The sequence below is a fragment of the Ylistrum balloti genome, unplaced genomic scaffold, assembly GCF_031769215.1.
Source record: "Ylistrum balloti isolate Yb309-2 unplaced genomic scaffold, AGI_CSIRO_Ybal_v1 Utg369578, whole genome shotgun sequence".
NCBI classification, from domain to species: Eukaryota; Metazoa; Mollusca; class Bivalvia; order Pectinida; family Pectinidae; genus Ylistrum; species Ylistrum balloti.
The window spans coordinates 555,708-582,586 of record NW_026781870.1 but is presented as its reverse complement, the minus strand read 5'-3'; the positions used below and the strand labels follow the sequence as shown (position 1 = coordinate 582,586).

The following is a 26,879-nucleotide window of genomic DNA, read 5'->3' as shown; positions in this document are numbered from 1 at the left end:
GCCATGTATGTGTGTAACATCAGAATCTAGTCAGCAATGTATGTGTGTGACATCAGTATCTAGTCAGCCATGTATGTGTGTAACATCAGTATCTAGTCAGCAATGTATGTGTGTGTCATCAGTATCTAGTCAGCCATGTATGTGTGACATCAGTATCTAGTCAGCCATGTATGTGTGTAACATCAGTATCTAGTGTGTGTCATCAGTATCTAGTCAGCCATGTATGTGTGACATCAGTATCTAGTCAGCCATGTATGTGTGTGACATCAGTATCTAGTCAGCAATGTATGTGTGTGTCATCAGTATCTAGTCAGCCATGTATGTGTGTGACATCAGTATCTAATTAGCCATGTGTGTGTGTGACATCACTATCTATTCAGCCAGGCTCGTGTATGACATGACTTTCTAATTGGTCATGTTTGTGTGTGACATCAGTATCTAGTCAGCCATGTATGTGTGTGACATCAGTATCTAGTCAGCCATGTATGTGTGTGACATCAGTATCTATTCAGCCAGGCTCGTGTATGACATGACTTTCTAATTGGTCATGTTTGTGTAACAACAGTATCTTGTCGGTCGTGTTTGTGTTTGACACGAGTGTCTAGTTGGCCACGGATGTGAAATCACCCCCTCCAATTCACAGAACACATCGGTGGATAGTCGGTCATGTTTATGTAAGAGAGAATTGTTACAACCTGTGAACATTCCCTGTGTTGTTTTCTCTGTACAATAATGGCCGACATCTGATAGGTTATCTGTCGACATATTATCGACTGTTTAGATATAGATATTTCTTACTCTGCCATTGTTACCAGAGCATGAGTCCAACAAAGAAATCCGTGTCACCGACAGACATTACACTGCTACCAGGTCCCTACAAGCATTAATCAAGCAGACGACATGCCCTGTGTTTTTGTCCGTGAAACATGGAGCCAGGCGTTTTAAAACACGATTTCATGTATTCAAACACGGTAAAAAAGAATTAGAATTCATTCTTCAACATATGTTTTACATCATAGATATCGTTGTATTTCTTCAAATTTCCATGGTTCACGGGTTTTTAGTATTTTGTTTGCTTCGGAAATCGCTGTCTTTTTTTAAAATGTTGCTATACAATTTGTCATTTGTCTTACCAAGTGATAGAAATGATTTAAAGTTATATACATCACTTACTTTTGTGAATATCACGGAAAGACGATTTCATATTCAGACGCCCTGAAAATAATTGTCAATTCTCATGCTTGTTTTAAACCAAATATTTTATCTATGTTGTTCCATTTTGTAGACGGCATAATCGTCATTCAGAATTTAGTTCCGTTTTTTGGCCAGTATATTTTTTCGTTTACGCAATTCAAATATTTGATTGTAACATCGAGTTAAAAAAATCGAAGTTGTAGTTACGTTTGAAATTACGCTTGTATGGCAAATGTACTCAAAGCTTCGTGATGATTCCGACGATTCCATCATTGTGACAGGAGGCGTTCCGAACGTCGAATAGAACGATGTCCTCCGAGGGTAGCTCCATTTTGATCCAAAACCAACCATTACTTACTCACCAGTAGCTTGGAATTAATCACCGATCGATGCCTGCTAATTAAGAAGTATTTATTCTTGGTAAACAGTAATTTATCGGAGAGTTTCTGTCAGTGGGCTCGGTGCACGGCCTTTAATACGGACGAGAGAAATCGGGTTATAAATAGGTTGAAATGTTTTCTGCTGTCCCTTCGGTGACTAATTGACGGCTTTCTTTAGTAACACTAGACTTCTTAAACATAGCCTTTACTTATACTGAATACTACTACAGAATTTACAACAAGGTCACGTGTGATTTAGTTTATACTTCTCTTAAAATATTTATACCAAATAAAAAAAATTACTTCTCCATATAGAAGATAAACTGTTTTGAAGGACAAGGTCAGTCGTTGGGTAGGTTTTGAAGTTCAAGGTCAGTCGTTGGACGGTATTTCAAAGTTTTCATGTTCAAGTCTCTAGAAACGCAAGAATGATTTAATTTTGACGAATGAATAATTGTATAGAATGTGTGAAGCTCAGGTAAACTGCAAATTTAACTGTTTAGCGTTCAATATCGATGTGTAAATAAACTGCATTTTCACTTCAATTTAGTGAAAATATCGGATATTTTCCGATCATTTTATCAAAGAATTATAGATGAAGGTATAAAAATTGATATCGATTCTATCAATTATAAAGATAATTTAATCAGAAACGCTCGCGGCTTTCGACTTATTTCTAAGTTTGTGAAATAATAGATGGAAAATATTGATTTTCGGAATATGATACTTAGTCAGATCTTAATTATTGTTTATTGATTAAACTACCATTTCACTATACCTGCCTACATGTGAATCAAATTTCAAAGTAGGGTTTTTTAATACTTGGTGCCACAGTTGACTGATTTAGCGAGAATTTTATAACGAAAACTGCGTCATTTTACCACTCCAGCTGGTATTGTTCTTATTTTTGCGTTGTATGTTTCACTTGTGTTGTAAATGGTCTACTCGTGATGTGTATTATAAGGGGTATCTTTATATTATGCCGGTAATAATTGTTCCTACACTTAATGATTTGATATAAATATAGATGTAATGAGTCGGGGCATTGATAAATTGTTTAAATTAGATATCCGACGAAGTTCGTTCCTCGTGATTCCAAAATTTTACGATCCAAATTTGATAGTTTTCCAGGATGAATAGTTTCATGAAGTAAACGTATACTTTGACTTCACAAAAAGTAAAACTGTTATTTGTTTATATAAAGTTAGCGAGAATATAGAATTTGGCAGTGTCATCACGACTGTTAGTTTGGCGGATGTATTGAAATGTATATAATTACTAACACGACTACCGGTACAGAATCCGGATAGGACCATGCCAAACCAATTACGTGTTCCGCATTGGGACTTTCGGTGTTAACGAACACAGTAGTTAATAAGACATCAAGCTGCCCTCTGCATACCAACACCTATAAGTTCCATGTGTAAAACTACACGGGGTCAAAACTTGATCTAAACCATGCATTTATATATAGTTTAAATCATGATGTTCTAAAGCATTTATGTCAAACAGTTAAAAAAGATGGCCGTGTTCTGGTTTATTGTTTACTTTTATCTTACGAACAGTTTTATTCAAACTTCATGTGTTTATTTCTGTGTTTAAACATACTTTTTAGTCGGATGTTTCTTCGTTTTCTTAAAATATTACTTTACATATCTGTAGCCACATCAATTACGAGAAAGGGAATGACTTCATTTTAAAATGTCGGTAATTTTAAAATATTATCTGTTCAGATTTACTAGAAAGTTAGATGAAGCTAACAGTTCTTTGGACGACTGATTCGTCCAGATTTGAAGATGTTGAATGTTGATGCACAGTGATGTTAATATCCCCCAAAAAATGGCTTCTCCATTCGCCAAATGTTTATTCTTCCAACAAACAAACTGCTTCTTCAATAAACATTTGCCCCATCCTTACATTTCCTGAGGTCTCTTGTGTAAGCATTCGGTCTGACCACATGTGTAGAACAACACACTGTCCCAGTCAGAGTATACAAGTACAACCAACCGCCATTACGTCTTAGGATAACCCTAGGAGAAAACTAGACATTGAACATCTTGATTAAAACGTGTTTTATTTGTTTTAATTATATACAACGGGATTGGGTACAAATTATCAAACATATATGAACAGATGATTGAAAATAAATACTTAATTAGTAAATTATTCCTTCATTGAAACAAACGATATTTTCAAAGTATTATTACAGCATTCTACTTTCATGGAAATCATGAAGTGCTTAAGGTCCAGTAGTATCAATCAGAAATGGTGATATGATATATACTTTACTACCAATAACAGTCCAGATCAGTTGTCACTTCGCTGAGTTTAAAATAGGTTGAATGATTGTCTTGTCGCTAAGATAGTAATAATTTCAAATAAGTTGAGTTGTTGCTTTACTAGGTCAGAAATAAAACGAGTTGTCACTTAACCGTAGGTTAAAAATAGATAAGGTTGTGACTTTTACAACTTAAAACATTCATTTTGATAGTTTAGGCATAAGACAAATTGTCATTTTGCTAGGTTAGACACAAGACAAGTTGTCGTTTTGCTAGGTTAAAATATAAACTTTATTTATTTTACAACAATTGCGAAACAAGTTATGTCGTTGGCCCGGAGTTGTCATTTGGCAAGGTTAGACATAAATGTCGAGTTGTCATTTGGCAAGGTTAGACATAAATCGTGTTTTCGCTTTGATAGGTTAAAATAAATCAAGTTGTCACTTGGCTAGTTAAGGCACTAGTTGAGTTGTCACTTTACTGAATTAGAAATAAACTGAGTTGTCACTGAGTTAGACATAGAGAGGTATCGGTAACACTTCAGCTGAAGTTTGTTTGTTTCCTCGTTCACCTCTAGTGGAAGTGAAAGACAACTTTTCACTTATTGATTTCTTTATCAATGGAAACACGGATATAACGTCATTTGCCCAATATAGATGGAAATATCTGTTTAAAGAAATTCTTTATTCTTTCACTTGAGCCGATATTCTATTTTAGCAGTTCGGTATTTGTTTCTCATAAAGCCATCCTTTTCAATATACACACATTAGTATTCCGCAGGTAGTCCAGCTACATGTTTTTATTGATTTTACTTGTATTTACGGAACTTTCCCCGTCAAATTACAGATGAAATTATAAAAAGAAACAAGATTTGTAACAATGAGTTGACCTTGGTGTTCAGTAAGCAATATGATTCCCTAAGATTATCGAATTCGGAGATATACATAAACAAAACAGTCGTGTCTGTTCGTTATATTAAAGTTGGCCTCCATTTTGACAAATATCAAACTTTACGACACGTGTAACGCAATAGTCCATCCCAGAGACGACCAAGCTACATATCTACCGTACTCGATGAAACGTAAATGGTTTTCTAAATCATGCACGACACTGAACAGACTGAGAAAATATTTTGTTTAATGCATACAAAGCCAAATTATCAGGAAGCAGACATCGAAATTACGAGCAAGCTTTGTGAAGGTCTTGTTTTAAAACAAGTCTCGTAGATTTAACAGCATTTCGTCTTTTTTCTAGACGTTGGGAGTGTTTCTTTTGAATACTAAGTTTACAGGATATTATTTATACATCATACGCCTGGTGGTTACAGACTCTATTCCTGTTACGGTAAATTGATGATATACCATAATTTACTTATCGGGGCCGTCATTTCATCATCTAAACATGTTTCAGTATAAAAGTATAGCCATGTTAAATGAAAATGTCCAGATCAGAGTACTTAATATAAGTACCTGTATTTCAATATGAAATATTTTCAATTCTATTCTTAAATTCTAATGCTATTGAACATAACTGTATTTCATTCAATCTTAAATTCTCGTTATTGCACTGATTTTTCATTAATTACGCAAACTTCTAAGAAACTGAAAGAGATTCGTGAGTGCTAAAACTGATAGAATATCGGGTCAGGAGATACCTGTATTGTGTGTACCACTTAATTTTCGATAAATACCCGCGCGATAGTATCATTTAGTGATTTGACTATTCTGTGCTTGATCACGCGACACTGGATCGCGCAATTCTCTTTCGCAACTTGTGACATATATATACCTCGAAATATAATTTATAATGAAAACAATGATGTTCTGGAAGTGTTTTCTTTTATGAAAGTCTTTATCAGAGGCATTACAAAGAACTAATCAGATTAAGTTGTAATGATAACGGCGTGGATTGGCGTGTGTAGCTGTAGATATCGTGCAGAATAATGTTATGATAAAATCATCGTTCGCTCCAGTTAGAGTTAAAACATCTCCAATACACTTGGTAGTATTTATCCACGGTACAATACATGTGGCCGACTGGTGCCGAGCAACTGTTGGATGTGGTCAATTTAGCTCACCCACGACGTCCCATACTGTAGCAGTCGGAAACGCCTCCAATTTTGGCCAGTATACCGCAAATCATCTATTTTTCGCGAGAAGATTACATTCTGTAGTTAACCCTGAGCTCACACAGTCATTACTTTTATTTCTGTGGCTCAGTCGTTTAGAACTATGAGGTGGTTTGACACTCCATGCCGGTTTGTGTTTCTCTGGAATGGATCGGCCTGTGCTGACGTTCGGTTGTATCTTTTGGAGAGACACTTTACCCTAATTGTTCTTACTGACATGTGACAGGCCTCTCGTATGTTGTTCAGTGAGGTAGCTACCAGCTACAACAAGCAGACCCCGCAGTAAAATGGCAGTCCAAGGGGCAATTAACCAAACCAACAAACAACACAGCCTTTCATCTGTGTTACAGATCTCTTGTCTTCATTGATTTGATGGATTTATCACAGAAAATTATTACACGCTTAAGTTTTCGTGTAACATTATTTTCTAGGGTCTCTTGATCTATAAAGAGACACCATTATTCAACGATATAAATGTTCATCAATACATTACTTCCGAGAAAATGTAACTATTCTACATATTTTACTTGCCTTGCCGAGTATCTATCACTGACAGGGCTTTTGCCGGGTATCTATCATTGACAGGGCTTTTGTCGGGTATCTATCATTGCCAGGGCTTTTGTCGGGTATCTATCATTGACAGGGCTTTTGTCGGGTATCTATCATTGACAGGGCTTTTGCCGAGTATCTATCATTGACAGGGCTTTTGCCGAGTATCTACTATACACAATGCCTTGCCGAGTATCTATCATTGACAGGGCTTTTGCCGAGTATCTATCGTTGACAGGGCTTTTGTCGGGTATCTTTCATTGACAGGGCTTTTGCCGAGTATCTATCATTGACAGGGCTTTTGTCGGGTATCTATCATTGACAGGACTTTTGTCGGGTATCTATCATTGACAGGGCTTTTGCCGAGTATCTGTCATTGTCGGGTATCTATCATTGACAGGGCTTTTGCCGAGTATCTATCATTGACCGGGCTTTTGCCGAGTATCTACTATACACAATGCCTTGCCGAGTATCTATCATTGACAGGGCTTTTGTCGGGTATCTATCATTGACAGGGCTTTTGCCGAGTATCTATCATTGACAGGGCTTTTGCCGAGTATCTATCATTGACTTGGCTTTTGCCGAGTATCTATCATTGACTTGGCTTTTGCCGAGTATCTATCATTGACAGGGCTTTTGCCGAGTATCTATCATTGACTTGGCTTTTGCCGAGTATCTATCATTGACTTGGCTTTTGCCGAGTATCTATCATTGACTTGGCTTTTGCCGAGTATCTATCATTGACTTGGCTTTTGTCGGGTATCTATCATTGACAGGGCTTTTGTCGGGTATCTATCATTGACAGGGCTTTTGCCGAGTATCTATCATTGACTTGGCTTTTGCCGAGTTCCTACTATACACAATGCCTTGCCGAGTTTCGTCTATTAACTATACACAGAACACGAGGAGCCTATAGTTGCATGTTATTTATTGGTTAGTTATTTTTATCCAACCACTGATGGATAGGTTTTCAATCTTTCGCCTGGCAATTACAAGTCGTGTACAGGATATGAATATTTAATGGGTTTCAGCTATTATCTGTGGGATTTTCTACAGACAAGTCTTAAAACAATGGTCTATACTGGTATTAGCGCGTGCGGTATCGACACCTTATCTGATAGAGACATTGGTTTGGAAACATGATGTGATGCTAATAGATTGACAACATCGTCATAGTCTAATGATACCGTTAGAATAGTAACTAGAAAAGCAAACTTTATTGGTTTTTCTTACAAAACAGGTAACACATATAGACACAGTCTGGTCAACAGCACAGCACACGTTGCTGTAGATTTATGTAAACGCGTTTCTGTTTTTCACAGCTTCTTCAGCTCGTTACAATGCGGCTCAATTTAATCCTGATTGACATTTGTTCAAGTTAGATATTTTGCTTAGCGCGTGCTTTACCTGTTTTTAACGTAAACAGATATTAAGACATCGTGTTTTAAATCAAACCAACAAACGTCAATTATGCATTTTCTCATGACAATTTTATGAAAGGAAATGAACCTGATCGTTGGATTGATGTGAACCTTAACATCTCACTTAGTTTATGTGCAATTATATGAGCACTTCAACCTGTTAACGATGACTGTACGTGTACAAATCCGTTGTCATGGAAATGTGGCATCTCTAATTGGACTTGGTGTTCTTCAGAAGCTCTCGACCGTACGTAATCTGAATTGAAGTCTAGTTAGCACTGTGATCACAACTGACACTATCACTCATAGTCATTAGCATTATACACACCAGGCCCTTTTGTTTCCTCGCACGCCGTAAGAAACGGAAGTATGATCTAGTAAACTGCGCCTGTGCTAGTCTATATGTCTCTTATCCGCAACAGGCTAAACACCGGAAGGTGACGCAAAGTTAATACCTTCAGGAAGATGGTTTTTTACTTTTGTAAAGGTTTCCGTGATTTTAATTAAATTTCACTTATCTGTAAATATCAAGTGTGTGCTTTCGGTATTCGTCAGAGTTTGAATCTGTACCAAAATTGCGTACCTTTGCTATCGTTTTCATTGATCCGAAATTGTAGATTAAATATAAATATAATTTATTTGTATGATATATATATATATATAAATCATATAACTATCATAATAGTTATAATGAATCATTGAATTTACAGTATCCTTATCTATAATTTCGCACACATGCGACCATTTTTAAACTTACAGTTTTTATTCCAAAGATTTCATACTTAATGGTTAAAACAATTTGACTGGAATCATTAAGATAACCACTGAATTTACTTGTTATTTTTATTTTACAGTTTTTTTCCATTTAGTTTATTCGGTGGTGAAAGATGGTGTCATTTTAATTGATATAATGCCTTATAAATGAAAAAATAAACCATCTATTCTAATTGTACATGTTATATGTTAGTGCTGAGTTACGTTGATTCTGTTTAGCTGATTGGTCGAGGCGATGTGTATATTCGAGTCTCCTTCCTAGTCTGAGAGCTGGTAGTCTGACTAGACTGTTCTTTAGATTAAGTACAACAGTTTGTCTCTAGCAGACAGTATTTTCATCCAAATTAGTAGACATTGTATTATTTTTACCGACAAAATACAATTAGCTTTTAAGACACGCGTAACATTTTGCTGGCTAAAAATAGAAATGTTCTAATGTTATTTGAACGGTGTCTGACCAGTGCCGAAGTGCTGCTTGGCCGTATACCACGTGCAATCTGGCCATTCTTGACCATTTGGTACTATCTGAGAGAACACTACGGTGTAAGGTCTACATGATATATATGAGGGTCGTGTCCTCGACGCCACCTGATTACGGATGCCACAAGGGATCACTATCACACGAGGTTTGATCCTGGATCAATCTTCTATTCCCTTCTATACTTCAAATTGAGGCACTAGGATGCGAGTCGCCAGCATAATTGAATCATGACTTTATGAAATCTAGGTATGAGCTGCGTACTGTGTAGTCTCGTTTTCATGTGGTCGCGTAATGATTTGTCCGAGGTATTTGTATGATGGAAAGAAAGGAATAATGGTATCTTCAATATATTGGTATGGTTACCTCGAGGTATTTATGTGATGGTTTCCTCGAGGTGTTTGTGGTATGGTTTCCTCGAGGTATTTGTGTGATGGTTTCCGCAAGATATTTGTGTGATGGTTTCCCCGAGGTATTTGTGTGATGGTTTCCTCGAGGTATTAGAGTGATGGTTTCCTCGGGGAATTTCTGTGATGGTTTCCCCGAGGTGTTTGTGTGATGGTTTCCCCGGGGTGTTTGTGGTATGGTTTCCTCGAGGTGTTTGTGTGATGGTTTCTCCGGGGTGTTTGTGGTATGGTTTCCTCGAGGTGTTTGTGTGATGGTTTCCCCGAGGTGTTTGTGTGATGGTTTCTTCGAGGTGTTTGTGTGATGGTTTCCCCTGGGTGTTTGTGTGATGGTTTCTTCGAGGTGTTTGTGTGATGGTTTCCCCGAGGTATTTGTGTGATGGTTTCCCCGAGGTATTTGTGTGATGGTTTCCCCGGGGTGTTTGTGTGATGGTTTCTTCGAGGTGTTTGTGTGATGGTTTCCCCGGGGTGTTTGTGTGATGGTTTCTTCGAGGTGTTTGTGTGATGGTTTCTTCGAGGTGTTTGTGTGATGGTTTCTTCGAGGTGTTTGTGTGATGGTTTCTTCGATGTATTTGTGTGATAGTTTCCTCGAGGTGTTTGTGTGATGGTTTCTTCGAGGTGTTTGTGTGATGGTTTCCTCGAGGTAAAGTATCTTATGATAGCTTCTCCTAGATAATGGTTTACCTGATATATCTGTAGAATGGTTTCCCTGATATATCTGTAGAATGGTTTCACTGATATATCCGTAGATTGGATTGTCCGACATATTAGCAGGATGATTCCTCGAGGCATATGTATAATGGTTTCACTTTTGCCATGGAGTACATGCATTTCTGGGAGCCTGAAGTTAGTTCACAGATTTTTCTTTAACTGATCCTTGAACTGATAACTAACTTCATGCTTCCTACATTTCTTTAAATTTAGTGTTTGTTCTTTATTCGAAATTCATAGGACGTTCGTTGGGCCAAACATTTTTTAGTCTAAAATGTCATGACATCCTTAACACAACAATTCTTCAAAAGAAATAAAAACCCTTATTTTAAAGTTCGTTCTGGAAAGTTGAAAGCTGCGCCCAATCTTATACATGCGACTTTAACTCAAGCCACGACCAACATGAGACAACCCGAGGGTAAGTAGTTAGAAATTACCAAGTGCCATTTGACATCACATACGACAATCGTGGTCCCCAGGCTTGTCTGGTTTCTGTTCAATATGATGGTCGGTCAAGGAAGCCGAGTGCCTACCTATCCCCTAGTTATCCTGGCCATTGATCGACCAGATGAAGGGATAAGTATACAATTCCTTCGATATTTTTGCCATTTTTGTATCGGGAAAGATAATTGATGGAGACTGATAACGCATCAAAAAGCTTGACCGTGTGTAACGGAAAAAATAAGCACCCAATCGGCTCGCCTTCTCCCCACGTATTCTTGAACCAAGTGATGGATATGCGGAGAGAGCACATATGACGCTAGCTATATATTCCTACAATGTGTTTAGAACTCGGAGGGGAGAAATTGATTCCACAAGAATCTCGTATCATATTGTATTTGATGGAATCTATGGAACATCAAACAAATGGGAAGATAATTACCTAGATCAGGACCAATCAAATTACACGCTGATCGATTGCCTCGGTTCTACTCCGGACGACCGGGAGCCAGCAGCAGGTTTTCGTATTTTGAAGAAGACATTAATGGACTTTGGAAACAATTGTTGACAGCCGATAACCAAAAGTGGCAGGGAATCATCGATCGTGTGCGGCGAACAAGGGGGTAACTGGCCGAATGTTCATTACTCTCAGAGAGCGACGAGTATAGAAAACTCTTAATTTTACAAGTTTTGTCGGTTTTTAAATTATCTTTTAAAGGTCCAGAGCAATTATTTTAATGCCTGTTCATGATGGTACCAAAAAAGTATCTAACGCTGAGTCGTTCAATCAAACGTTTGAAACGAATCCAGGTCAACAATAATTTCTCATGGGTCGGCAAAGCATATGATTCGTCATATTGATGGACACAGTTTTGATTGGTAGTTGGCGTGGATATATATGTATTATTTGATATTTTTGACTATATTGACGGGGGTAATTTTGATGAATATAGATTTGAATAGATAAGATGGATTTACATGTATACACGATCATATTGCTACACACAACGACGTCATTCTATGTTGACATATGCAGCCATGATTACTAACATCCAAATTGATGCTTAATTATTGTCGTGATTGATTGAATTAATACATGCGGTCATGGTTAGTAAGACTGCCCTAAACTATCGTAAATTTGTTGAAATTCTGACAGTATGGTTGATAATTCATAAAATTGGTTAAATTTTTACATGCGATCAAAATTTTTGGCTTTTGTTGGAGGATCTGTTCTGATATAACAAATTCAATTAATAGTTGAGTGGCGCAGTGGTAACGCACTCGCCGTTCTACTGTAGGCGTCCGGGGTTCGATTCACGAAACGGACTTCAAAAATGTCTTGAATTACCAACCCCTCCCTCCATTTCCCCCCAACTGCATTATAGATTTGTCAAAATAGAAAATTCCGTGTCTCCATTTCATAGTTTACACATTTACGTCGAATGGAAAAATATCTATCAAATACACTCTATCTATAATTCTACAATTTTGGAGATGTGATTCACCAACAATACTGAGAACGATCCAATCTAAGGTTACATTTAGTTTGGCTTAAATAATCGATATCATCGCTATCAACTTCTCAACACTGATCCTGGGGCTCCAATGGCGCCATTTAGAAAATATTCACCTTTGAAAAGGAGTCTTTTGGGACGTTGAAAAGAAAAAAATGTATCAGCGTAGGTCCCGTTTACTATGAGACAGAAAACTGCTCCGAGGTTGCGACCCTCTAGATTGAAGTCAGCATTCGGATAAATATCTAAGCCTACAGCTTTAGATAAAACAACAATCTAATTTACGGTCGGGTTCCGGACCAAAATCAATTCCATTTCTCTATTCTTCAATTCAAACGGAATTCGACTGGGATTTGAAGATGTGTTTTGAATGCCCTACGCGAATGTCGCTGCAGGTATAAATTTGTTTCTAAAAGCATATAAATACACAAAAGAGACTTTTAAAGGTATTAATATCATTTCAAAATCTCAAGTGTTTGAATTTTGGTTCCGTTTCCGGTTTTAATGCTTGGCGCGTTTTAAAGCAAATTTCTATTCCTATTGCTGGAATGACTTTAAATGTATTGTATCAGGTAATATTTCAACTAGGAAGTTGAATATTCTCTCACTGAAAGGTCGATGATGGCAACAACAGCATCGACATCAATGACGGGGACTGGGAACCTCAACAAAGGCAATAAGCATAATTTTAATATAAATGTCGAACTGCATTTTATCTAATTGAGTGACATTTTCGTAAGATAAGGTTTCAAACTGCTTTTCTTCAGTACTCACAGATTTCACATTCCAAATGTTGCTTTCCGATTCTCAATAAAAATCTGTGTTTCTGCCCCTGGCGTGCAATAAACTTTCTCTTCTCTGTTAGTATCAATATAGCTTAATTAGAAGATGTGTGACGGGCGATTCCTGTACTGAATTCTCGTTTAGTTAGTACTGTAGTAAAATAGTTATAGAGAACACTAGTTATTGTTTGTTTATTGACGTTCTGTCCATAGCTGACTGAGGGTTGATCAGCACAGAACCTGTGTAATCGACGTTAAATGCTGAATAACGTACATACATCTGAAAGGTTAGATTGACAGGAGTTTCCTTTGTAACATACATTAGTGTTTACCTCTATAAGACACGATGTGTTGACTCATTAAGACATGTGTTATACCTGTACCAATATAAAACACATGTTATTTTACTTTTGTATGAGACGTCATCCTGAAATGTCCGTAATACACATCAGTGTTTACCTCTATAAGACACGATGTGTTGACTCATTAAGACATGTGTAATACCTGTACCAATGTAAGACTCATGCTATTTTACCTTTGTATGAGATGTCATCCTGAAACATCTGTAACACACGTCAGTCTATCCATCTAATGGACACTGTGTTTAGACTCTGCAAGTCATGGTTTACGTCTTTCAGACACGTCCATGTTTAACTAAAGACAAGTCAATGTTCACCTTTATCAGACACTGTGATTTGACTCAGTAAGACATGCGTTTTCCTCTGTAAGACACATCTATGTTTGACTATAAGACAAGGCAATTTTCACCTCTATCAGACACTGTGATTTAACTCAATAAGACATGCGTTTTACCTCTGTAAGACACATCTATGTTTGACTATAAGACAAGTACATGTTTCTATCAGACACTGTGTTTTGACTCGGTAAGATATGCGTTTTACCCCTGTAAGACACATCTATGTTTGACTATAAGACAAGTACATGTTAACCTCTATCAGACACTGTGATTTGACTCAATAAGACATGCGTTTTACCTCTGTAAGACACATCTATGTTTGACTATAAGACAAGTACATGTTTCTATCAGACACTGTGTTTTGACTCAGTAAGATATGCGTTTTACCTCTGTAAGACACATCTATGTTTGACTATAAGACAAGTACATGTTTCTATCAGACACTGTGTTTTGACTCAGTAAGATATGCGTTTTCCTCTGTAAGACACATCTATGTTTGACTATAAGACAAGGCAATGTTCACCTCTATCAGACACTGTGATTTGACTCAATAAGACAATGCTTTTTACCTCTGTAAGACACATCTATGTTTGACTATAAGACAAGTACATGTTTCTATCAGACATTGTGATTTGACTCAATAAGACAATGCTTTTTACCTCTGTAAGACACATCTATGTTTGACTATAAGACAAGTACATGTTTCTATCAGACACTGTGTTTAGACTCTGCAAGTCATGGTTTACGTCTTTCAGACACGTCCATGTTTAACTAAAGACAAGTCAATGTTCACCTTTATCAGACACTGTGTTTTGACTCAGTAAGACATGCGTTTTACCTCTGTAAGACACATCTATGTTTGACTATAAAACAAGTCAATGTTTACCTCTATCAGACACTGTGATTTGACTCTTTTTGACAATAAAACAAGTCAATGTTTACTTCTATCAGACACTGTGATTTGACTCAATAAGACATGCATTTTACCTCTGTAAGACACATCTATGTTTGACTATAAAACAAGTCAATGTTTACCTCTATCAGACACTGTGATTTGACTCTTTTTGACAATAAAACAAGTCAATGTTAACCTCTATCAGACACTGTGATTTGACTCAATAAGACATGCATTTTACCTCTGTAAGACACATCTATGTTTGACTATAAGACAAGTACATGTTTCTATCAGACACTGTGTTTAGACTCTGCAAGTCATGGTTTACGTCTTTCAGACACGTACATGTTTAACTAAAGACAAGTCAATGTTCACCTTTATCAGACACTGTGATTTGACTCAGTAAGACATGCGTTTTACCTCTGTAAGACACATCTATGTTTGACTATAAAACAAGTCAATGTTTACCTCTATCAGACACTGTGATTTGACTCTTTTTGACAATAAAACAAGTCAATGTTAACCTCTATCAGACACTGTGATTTGACTCAATAAGACATGCATTTTACCTCTGTAAGACACATCTATGTTTGACTATAAGACAAGTACATGTTTCTATCAGACACTGTGTTTAGACTCTGCAAGTCATGGTTTACGTCTTTCAGACACGTCCATGTTTAACTAAAGACAAGTCAATGTTCACCTTTATCAGACACTGTGTTTTGACTCAGTAAGACATGCGTTTTACCTCTGTAAGACACATCTATGTTTGACTATAAAACAAGTCAATGTTTACCTCTATCAGACACTGTGATTTGACTCTTTTTGACAATAAAACAAGTCAATGTTTACTTCTATCAGACACTGTGATTTGACTCAATAAGACATGCATTTTACCTCTGTAAGACACATCTATGTTTGACTATAAAACAAGTCAATGTTTACCTATATCAGACACTGTGATTTGACTCTTTTTGACAATAAAACAAGTCAATGTTTACTTCTATCAGACACTGTGATTTGACTCAATAAGACATGCATTTTACCTCTGTAAGACACATCTATGTTTGACTATAAGACAAGTACATGTTTCTATCAGACACCGTGTTTTGACTCAGTAAGATATGCGTTTTACCTCTGTAAGACACATCTATGTTTGACTATAAGACAAGTACATGTTTCTATCAGACACTGTGTTTTGACTCAGTAAGACATGCGTTTTACCTCTGTAAGACACATCTATGTTTGACTATAAGACAAGTACATGTTTCTATCAGACACTGTGTTTTGACTCAGTAAGACATGCGTTTTACCTCTGTAAGACACATCTATGTTTGACAATAAAACAAGTCAATGTTAACCACTATCAGACACTGTGATTTGACTCTTTTTGACAATAAAACAAGTCAATGTTTACTTCTATCAGATATGGTTTGAAATGTTTATTGATATTTTACTAGTGTAAGAAACGTCATTGTTATACCAGTATATATGTTCGTAGATAACTGACAAGATGTAAATCATGCTGTACAATATTGTTTGACTGATGAATGAAATAAAATCTGAAATCTTGACAAACTCATATCGCCAATACTTAATTATTTTAAATGTAGTAAAGGTTTTTAACATTTGTGTTTTTTACGTTCCTGCGATACATCAGCCTTTAGAGTATCAATTACATTATTTTACATGTGCATATACATAAATAGCCTGTATATCTCTGTATGACACATATAGAAGAAGGTTGAATACTCCTTCTGGCAAAAATTACAAATTAAAGTTGATCACAAAAGTGATAGATTGGAGGTCAACGAATTGTCAGAGAGGACGATTACAAACAAAAAAGACCATAATTACTTAAATATTTTTTTGTTAAAAGGAATCTTTATAAACCAGAGGTAATTCTATTGACGTCAAATTAAGCATATACTGCTGTATTTGTGTGATTATTCCGTTAACCTATTTGTTCGTCTTTTTAAATCTTTAAAAGCATCGTTACAAGTGTAACAATTAGCATAAACCCGACTTTACTAATCTATTGAATCAGCATTCTATTGATGTCTTTTATAATAATACTCGCAAATTAATCGATAGAATTACAATGATATCTTAAATGACATATAACTTACAGTGTTAGCAAGCTTTAAAAAAGTCAACAAGACATCTGTCCACTCATATGTAAGAAATGCTAAAACATACCCACTAACAATTGTTCATTCAAACATATTTCATTGATATTACATCAAGGGGATTGGGACAAGCAAGTTCTTCCAACTTACATGGCCCTCTCCGAACATTTCAACACACAATATCTACAGATAACACAACTTATATAGACCCTCCCTCTCCCAACATTACAATACACAATAACTACAGATAACACAACTTACCAGGACCTCTCCCAACATTACAAAACCCAATAACTACAGATAACACAACTTACCAGGACCTTTCCCAACATTACAACACACAATAACTACAGATAACACAACTTATAGGGCCCTCTCCCAACATTACAATACACAATTACTACAGATAACACAACTTACATAGACCCTCCCTCTCCAAACATTACAATACAACAAATACCTACAGATAACACAACTTACCAGGCCCTCTCCCAACATTACAATACACAATAACTAAAGATAACACAACTTATAGGGCCCTCTCCCAACATTACAATACACAATAACTACAGATAACACAACTTATAGGGCCCTCTCCCAACATTACAATACACAATAACTACAGGTAACACAACTTACATAGACCCTCCCTCTCCAAACATTACAATACAACAAATACCTACAGATAACACAACTTACCAGGCCCTCTCCCAACATTACAATACACAATAACTAAAGATAACACAACTTACCAGGCCCTCTCCCAACATTACAACACACAATAACTACAGATAACACAACTTACTAGGCCATCTCCCAACATTATAACTTACAATAACTACAGATAACACAACTTACAGGGTCCTCTCTCAACATTACAACACACAGTTACTTCAGATAACACAACTTATAGGGCCCTCTCCCAACATTACAATACAAAATAACTACAGATGACATGACTTACCAGGACCTCTCCCAACATTACAACACACAATTACAACAGATAACACAACTTACCAGGCCCTCTCCCAACATTACAACACACAATAACTACCGATAACACAACTTACCAGGCCCTCTCCCAACATTACAACACACAATAACTACAGATAATACAACTTACCAGGCCCTCTCTCAACATTACAATACACAATAACTACAGATAACACAACTTACAGGGTCCTCTCCCAACGTTACAACACACAATAACTACAGATAACACAACTTACTAGGCCCTCTCCCAACATTACAACACAAAGTTACTTAAGATAACACGCGATTTTAAATATGTACTTGTACTCATTATAAGTAGAAGTACCAGAAGTATTGAAGAGACAGTAAAGAAGGAAAGGGGAGAGGAAAAAGGTGAAAGTTTTGGTTGCCTAAGTTGTCGATCGATTGGTTTTAAACCTACGTTTATGAAAGAGGGACAGCTAGTATACTATATATATAAATATTTGTTTGGAAAAGTATATTGACTTAAGGGACTGGCTGGAAACCAATGTCCGCTAAATACTGTAATAAACACATCCTTCATTAACCGATTGCACGAAATTAAATCACTTTTGAGAATACTACACTTGCATTTTTTCGTGTTGACAGAATCGATACACATTAACGTATATAAGAAAATAGAATATTGTAAATTGTTTGCATAAAGGACTGTTTAACCAATTTATCCCTCGAAGAATCCAGACACATTCGCCTAAAAATCAATCATGCGATATACAAAATGCAAATGAACATATTCTTTATTATACAGTCAATTGATCATTATTCAAAGTTGCTCATGCGCAAACAACTTTGAATAAACTTACTGAAACTTACCGTGTATTTATGAAATTATTGATGTTGTGTTCCCACCTTGGGGATGCTTTGTTAATTACTTGTATCATTGTTACTGAAGGAAAACGTCATTGATTATTACCACGTTGTAGAATATACGTTACAAAGCCATGTGACCGGTGACACAATGTATCGGTTTCTGGTCTTCTTTTCACGGCTTCAGTGGCTGAAGTGCTAATTGTATCTTTAAACGTCATCCCAATGAACGGGAAATTCGGTCAAACGTGCATTATTGGAGCTAGGCTGATACACTGTCATAGGATAACGAAAGAATATATTGTTAACTAGCTATTATTTATAAAAATTAGAGCCAAAATCGTGATAAAAACTATCGAATTTTTTTTAACTTGTACGATCTAAATCAACAAAGAAAATACCGAAAAAAAATCATATAAACTAGTGCAAAAATGAAGAAAGAATCAATCTGCATAAAGATATCTGAGAAAGCGCAAATAAAGTAATACCAGGTGTTCTGGAAGGGTAAGCGTCCTTTGCTTCATTGACGACACTTGATTTTGGTCAAGTTATTTCTAAATATGATGTTAATTAAATTGATGAACTCGTTTCTTTAAAGTTATGGAAATAAAATGAATTACATCTGTTTACGTCATAGACTGTATATTGGTGCCAAATGTATAAATGTATTGGTGACAACGAATCGGATTAGGGTTGGTTTTTTTTTACATGGGTGATTGTTACACAGTCATGCCCGCAAGACCAAGATCATTTACCGGATATGAAACGAATAAAATATTAATCACGATGAAAAACAAAAAGGTCGATTCTAAACATTTTAAGTACATGTTACTAGTGTCACAACAAACAATTCCTAATTTTTCATATGATTAATGATTTCACAGAAATAGACTAATAGAAATTAATCACCTCGTTTGCACGTGACAATTTATTGCTTACTTTGCCAAACACGTCATCGTGATCCGCTATCAATTTTCATTTCGATGGTATTTTTATTACACCCGTCTGTCCATATGAAAAGATATATTACCCATGTTCCCATCATGATGAGCGTCATAAATGAAGCACCAAGTTTTTGTAACCAAAAGGAACGCCATATGACATCAAGAACCACAACCTCGCTCTACAGACAAGATGTTTTCTACTTAGTATAATAACTCTATGAATACTCAATTATTTCTCCAGTCTGTAGATACTTAATCAATAATATATCCTTATATGGTAATGCAAGTGTTTATCTCCCTGAACGGTCATGGAACATCCCCATCGTCCCGTTTTCCCGCCTAATGTCCTGCGTCACGTGAGCGATCCGAGGTGTATGTCCATTTTGATTTGGAACAATACTTATTGGACACGTTTGCTATAATCGCCGCTGCGTGTCAAACGTCTTTCTACCTTTAAAACAGTACATGCAAATTCAGCGTTTTCCGAGTTCGTTGGGAGTAACCATGCTAGTGACGACCAAGTCACGTTTGCAGCTTAATCGCTGGTAACAATTTCTGAGAATATTGATAGAAACAGTAAATTATGTTACCGTCACTCACATCCGTTCATCCTTTGAGCTTTGCTTCCTCCATAACGACTGTTGCAACAAAATACGGCATTTGCAAACGAGACTGATGTTCACTAATTCTCCCTGTAACATATAATGCGCTCATTAGTACGACTTAAATAACTTTTGTAACACAAATACAACGCTATGAAAACCACATTATATCGCCAATAGGAATTTGAAGGTCTCTTGCTCATTGTAAGTGATGACGCACATAGCATCCAGTCATTTACGAGCTGTTTTGTCGTTATTTTGTTCCATTATATCCAACACCACAATGGTCTCAGACAAAGACTTCCTTTAAACATTCCGACGTTTTTAAATCTCTCTATTTTAATGTACGAGTAATGGTATTCATTACTTGGAATAGTGCGCTGCTGTTAAATATCGCCTACAAGCTAATGAATTCTATACATTTTAATGTAAAACATTTTATCAAATTTGACTCTTTCAGATATTCAGATATCGAACATGTAACGATGGTCTGTTCAGCTAATTTTATTCTTGGATCTTTACATACAACTTTACTGGCGACTTAATCATACATATATAGTCATTTTTACAATTAGGAAAAAAATTTGTCGCAATTTTCCTTTTCTTGGTATCATCACATCCGTTCCTCCAGATATGGTGTTTAAAGGCTTGTGCTGAATATCATGGTTGTCATAACAAGCATTAACAGCTTACGGTAGAAATTGATGACGACGATGAGCAAGATCTGTGGTCAATCTCATGTTCTCATTTGCAAATATTACAATGTTTATTTTCTCGCACGAGGTCATTTTTTTCTCTTTTTTTTTCCTTTTCACAATAGTGTGTCTTCTAGATTAATCGTTATTTGCCTGTTTCCATTTCTCACCCTAACAATGCGACTTCAAGTGGTGGGTGTCGTTAAGGAAGCAGAATACCCTTAACTTTCCGGATCACTTGGTCTTATTCTCCCGATCATTTACATGATTCGCCGTTGAACTTTGTTTGTTGACGTACCAGTGAGTATAACTTTGAAAATTAAATATTTTCACTTATTACCCTTATAAGTTTTTTTCTGACAGGAACACTAAATTTCAGATCAATCAAGCCTTTTTTTTTGAGATTTATCTGCGTTTCTGACTTGAATAATACATGACGCCAGACGGAATACAGTTTCAACTAAGTCAATCCAGGCATCGAATCTCAGAAGGGGTCGATAAGTCACGTGATATATGTGGGAAGAAGGAAACAGGTCAGGGGCCAAGGTTGATAGCTTTTTATTTATTTTTTTTTTTTATTTTGGGGGGGGGGGAGGCAGGGGTAATATTAGATATAAATAAATCGATAGAAATAAACTTAAACAATGTTCATTTGTTAAACAAATTAAAAGTGAATTCTTTTCATTAATTGGATTTCAGGGGTCTTAATAGCGTGTCCGTTTGTTTGTCATACATGTAAGTAGTCACGGAAAGCGCGCGTGCTGACCTGCCCTTGTGCAGTCAGGTATTTCCAGCAGTAGTATCGATGGAATTCTAGCCTATGATGTATTTGTAATGTGTGTTGAATATGTGTTATTCTATACTGGTATATTTTCTGTCAATACTGTTGATCACAGGTATGTTGATACTTGACTTTCGTGACTTTCTACACATATGATAAATATAATGAAATAGAGATGAAGGGGATTTTTCTTTTCTTGGAATGAATTCAAACCATATTCGTAAAATAAGGCACATGCATCAATATAGGATAGGCACAAAGTTCAGCTCCTTTTATGTTCAACTTGGTCAATGTCTAAAAGCAAAATATGAATCAACGCTTATCAGCATTCGATATCCATAACCCTTACATATTTATTTTAGGAATAAATGTTTATCAGTTAATAATTCTTCCGTGAAATATTTTCCGGCAATAACGTCATTTCCCTATTCTAACCCCAAACGAAATTGTTAAAAAGAAAATGCATCCATTATTTGCACAGTTTCTAGATCTCGGGGACAGGTTGTAAATGTTTCGAAAATCAGCGCTTTTCTACCTGATAAGGAATCAAATAAATATACTTTAAAGCTATACAGCCCAAATGTTAGGCCGATTTTATCATTGAACACTCATGCCACATATATATGCAATGATAATGTATGATATTGTATATAGTTATATCTATTTGGCATTTGTATTAGGGCCACATGTGCAGTGCTTGCATTTGTATATACGATACATCAGTATCACCTGCCAAATTGTTTATTATTTCAGCGTGTCGCGAATTCAGGGCTAATATTCCAAGTTGCTCCGCGATTACCTTCCCGTTACTAGGTGTCTTTGTAATTCTAGAGATACTGATGTATATATAAACACCAGTCTAACGTCATACAGGTGGTCGTTAATGATAGAACAATAGTTTCTAAATTCAGCAGACTTTTTACATGTTCCTCTTCGGTTCGTCAGTGTCGCATTCCTGATATTGTGTGTCGATTCCGCTTCGAGAGTTTATAATCTCTTGTGTACTTCCGGTCATTAGATGGAGTTGAGTTCGATCACCGCGAGATGATGAAGATTGTTTTTCCCCCTGTTTCTATGGTCAGAGAGGGAACTGAGAGGTTTGCTTGGTCTGTACTTGGTTATCATGTCCTCTTTGACTGTCCTGAGTAAGTACATTGTTAATCTACATTAAGTAATGATTCTTTAAGCCTTCGCTCAGCTAGTAGGTAGAATGATCACAACAGCAGACAGTCTGTATATATCACGATATAGATACGAAGTAAACTTGTGAAATACTTTGTCTTTATATATTGGATGAATATTTTTACATATATTGTGCAGAGTATTGTTCTATAGTTTTCATATTTATATGATGAGTTTTAAGAAGTTACGAGGAGGTTGTCATTGATAGTGTTGAACAAGTCAAATGTGTGGAGTACAGTAATAACTCGGTGCTGGACAGAAATGTGTGTTGAATTAAACAAAGAAGTTCGGTTATTAAAAATTTTAATAAGTCAAATAATTTCAGCATTTAAACAATGGGAGTATAACATCATCAATTTGAAAAAAAGAGTGCTGAATGACTGATATTTGAATGTGCACAGTAACAGTGGAATGATTGACAGATGTTGATATCCAGTGATATTAGCATTGCCATATACACTCACATTTTTTTTGTTACAATAGTAAAGGTAGACAAATGTCATTACTGTCCAACTCACTGCTTACATTTTACTTCTACATTACGTCATATATCAAAATGACAACCACACTGTATTAAAAACATTTATTCAAATTTCATTTCCATAAAAAAACATCAACGATTCTTCTACTTAGCCCACATTTTCATTTGTATGTTAGGTTATTTAAAGTTACAAACTTGTAAACAGGTCAGTGTGTATACATTTTTATCTAGATTTATTTTGACTAGTTTAAGTACTACTTTTGAAGTATGGATTATGCGATTGCTACCTGCAGAGGTGGTCACACATCCCAGGATTGAGAAACCAGTTAAATGATTTAGCCTGAGGCAAGGAGACAAAGTCAACGACAGAAAAAAACGAACCGAAAAACCCACGCTTAAGGAAGAATACACAAGGTGCTTTCTTCAGATCTATCTTGGTGGTTGAACTTTAAATGCTGTCAAACGTTCTGTTGCCTCCTGAGAGAAATTTCGACAGAATCTGATAAAATATGGAATATTACGACGCATTTGATGAGAAAGCCACACTACAGGTAACCTCCCAAACGTAGGAGTGTGTACGTCATTGAATAACATGTATTGTCTTTGATCAGTAATCAACTGTTAACTCGACTGTTACAAAGCTCCCAGTCCGGTACCGTGAAATGTCAATCACACTTGTGATGTGCCATATAAAGACATTACGTAAATTTACACGTTTTATATCCCTCCAGTGGGATGTTTTCTCTTCTCCAACGTGTTCACGACCAGTTTTCTAAGTTTGGCATTTATTCTCAGCTAAGTGGGATTTTTTTGTGAGCTGAATTACAAAATGGTTTACACCATTTGTAATTGAAGTTTAAAGACATAATCCAATTTGAATAACATTTCACTAAATTAACTGTCAGTATTTGAGAAGTATTCATTCGACATAATGTCTCTCCTTCTAAAACATCGTTTTGACTTTATTGTTTTTCGGTCGATGCCGATTAGAACAAATTTTTGTTTTTTGTTGCTTTTTATAAAATTTGTATTCTTATTTGATAAACAAAAGCATACTGGCAAGTAGAACGATTGAACAGTGTCGCCTCGCACACTGAGTTAGTTGCATTCTAGCTTTACAATTCTCAGTCGTGTCTCCATGAAACTATGGCGCCAAACTGGATGGCAGCAACAAGAATTCCTACAGATGACGAACCCCGTTTTCTTTCTTGATTGCGGTGTAATTAGAATAAGGATAGTCTATTTATTCGTTCGTTTTGTTGCTAGGTTGTAATAGGGGGGATAATGAAATGGACGTCGCATCGATTTAATACGGGGCAAAGACACAAGTAGCAAGCAGCACTAGTTTTAAATCCATTACACTATAGCTACGTTCAATATATTGATTGATAAATAAAGCTCCGGAGTGAAAAAGCATCGAGATTTATCATCGCAACAGTGTTGTGTATCAAATTGGACTAAATACTAATACCGATGGACACGTAACAATGTACTTATGCAGGAATTTTTGTGGTACCGGTGCTTAGCTGGAACAACGATCTCCCAGCAGCTCCACGAGCAGAGTCCTCTCGTTTCACGGTGACAGCCATATGTTGGTAGCTGTTAGGTAGTTTTATGTTGAAGAGCACTGCTGTGGAAGCTATAGGTAGATACGTTCTAGTCTAAACCACATATATAGGCTCCCTTCGTCTTAGCGTCACTGTCATTTAAACACTTGCTGTATGTATAAGGTAGTATACCAGAGTGACGTCAACACCTTGTATTATCAGCCGACTTGCACTGATGAACTTACCTTGATGTAAAGCAGGTCACAGAGGAGACCGATCGCGAGCTTGACCACTCGAGTGGACAATTACAATGGACATATCTGACTATTAAATTTGTGAATCCATACATATTTCGCTGAACATTTCAACTTGCATGTTATTGGTGGGATACTGTACTTTTCATACGACAGGTAAGTAAACATTAAATGGCGATATAGGTAATGCAAAATTTAAAACTTATGTGTGCGTGTAAGTGTGCCCGATAACGATGTAGTAAACCACTATACACGTTTAACTGTAGTACGCGACTTTTTGAATGTAGATACCCGTATTTTGTCAGGGAGGACTTGGGTTTTGTAGGATTTCATCGATTTTACGATAAATCATTGTGAGTATTTAAATGAATTATATGTATTATATATATGTATTACTGTATCGGGAGTGAAACCCAGGTGTATTCTGATCGTAAACAACCGGGCAATGGAAACGAACATATTGTGTCGACGGACCGGAGGATTCGATATGTATACCTGCTTTATGTATTTATAATGGACTCTGTAGGTATGGGAACGAAATCGACATGTAGCTTTATAGGTCAGGTATCACGTATGATTTATCAGACCCCGTGGGGCCTAAACCTTGATACAGGCAGGTGGATGTTGTTGCAAGCCAGGCGACGGTTTTCATTTGGTTTGAAGGTGAATTTGGGTTCATGTTGGTTTTAACTCATCTCTGTGAACGTTGTCAACGCCAGTGATTTATGACCCAGCGAGAATTGTTTATGTTACGGTTTAAATTTAGATCACATTAACATATCTTATGATTAATTGAAATTTTAATTGAAAACAGAGCAATATCTAATTGATAGAAAATTAGGTTCGTGTGTGTTCAGGAATAAATGTCAAGCGCACATGTCGGAATTTAAAATTAATCAGAGATAAAATATTGTTTGTTTGACATTTGCACTTGTCAACATTTCGAAAAATGTTTAGTTAAGTTTTTTTTGAATACTGTACCAACATTGTTAACTTGACAACGCAACCAAAAATATGCAATATACTTCAACGGAAAAATATTTCGCGATAAAATTTTCCGTCTTCAACTTTTTAGATAAACAAACATCATTTTCCATCAAGTTTAGGACACAAAAGCTATTTTTGTAAAATAATCAAATGACGAATTATGTTGTACTTGATATAGTTCTAATCTCAGTGGTTTGTTAGGCGCGATAAAGCTCACAAAGATCGGGTCCCAACTCAAATGACCCGTGAGGAAAGAGATTAAGATAAGGGGTATTCCATAAACCGCCTGTTATAAGCTTATTCTTTACTCTTAAGCTCTTTCAAGAATGGATAGTGACCCATCTTATTCATGAAAACATTTAATGGTTGGTGAATTATAAACATGTAGAGGGTACACCACTATTGGTACCCGGAAATACGTTGTGTACATTCCGGATAGTACAGGTGTAGACGTGAAGCCGTCAACAACATTAGTTTCCGATTAAAACATTTTCTCTCATTCATGTAAGCAAGCAATATGTTACCCTTCGGTTGGTTCAACTGACACTTATATCAAAAGAATCGAAGTTTAGAATGTTTCAAACGTATCAATTATAGACATCTATTGAGATGATCGTATAGTGATAAGAACCTTTGCGAAATATATTCACCGAAATGAAGTCTAGGCTTATATGCAAACTTTTCAAGTCATTATAACCGTAACTGGTCTGTAATTCTTATATTCTAATTCTTTTATCTGAATCTAATTGTTCTGTATTTATCACTAACAAGATTAAACGTAAAAAATCGGTCAAGAAAAGAAGCATTTT

At 36.2% G+C, this 26,879-nt stretch overlaps 1 protein-coding gene across 3 annotated transcripts in view; it reads left to right on the top strand.

Annotated features, from left to right (window-relative positions):
• LOC132543195 (tetraspanin-18-like) overlaps nucleotides 1-26,879 on the top strand; it is a 95,443-nt gene that overhangs the window by 13,167 nt on the left and 55,397 nt on the right. Inside the window, exons 1-2 of one of the 3 annotated variants that reach the window (XM_060206679.1) lie at nucleotides 22,508-22,764; nucleotides 23,576-23,833. The exons of 1 other annotated variant lie outside the window; for it this stretch is intronic. In XM_060206679.1, the coding sequence (XP_060062662.1) occupies nucleotides 23,792-23,833 (42 nt within the window). In that variant the 5' untranslated portion in view covers nucleotides 22,508-22,764; nucleotides 23,576-23,791. Of the gene's footprint in view, nucleotides 1-22,507; nucleotides 22,765-23,575; nucleotides 23,834-24,396; nucleotides 25,240-26,879 lie in introns of those variants that run through there. One more of the 3 variants, XM_060206687.1, reaches the window with a different exon arrangement.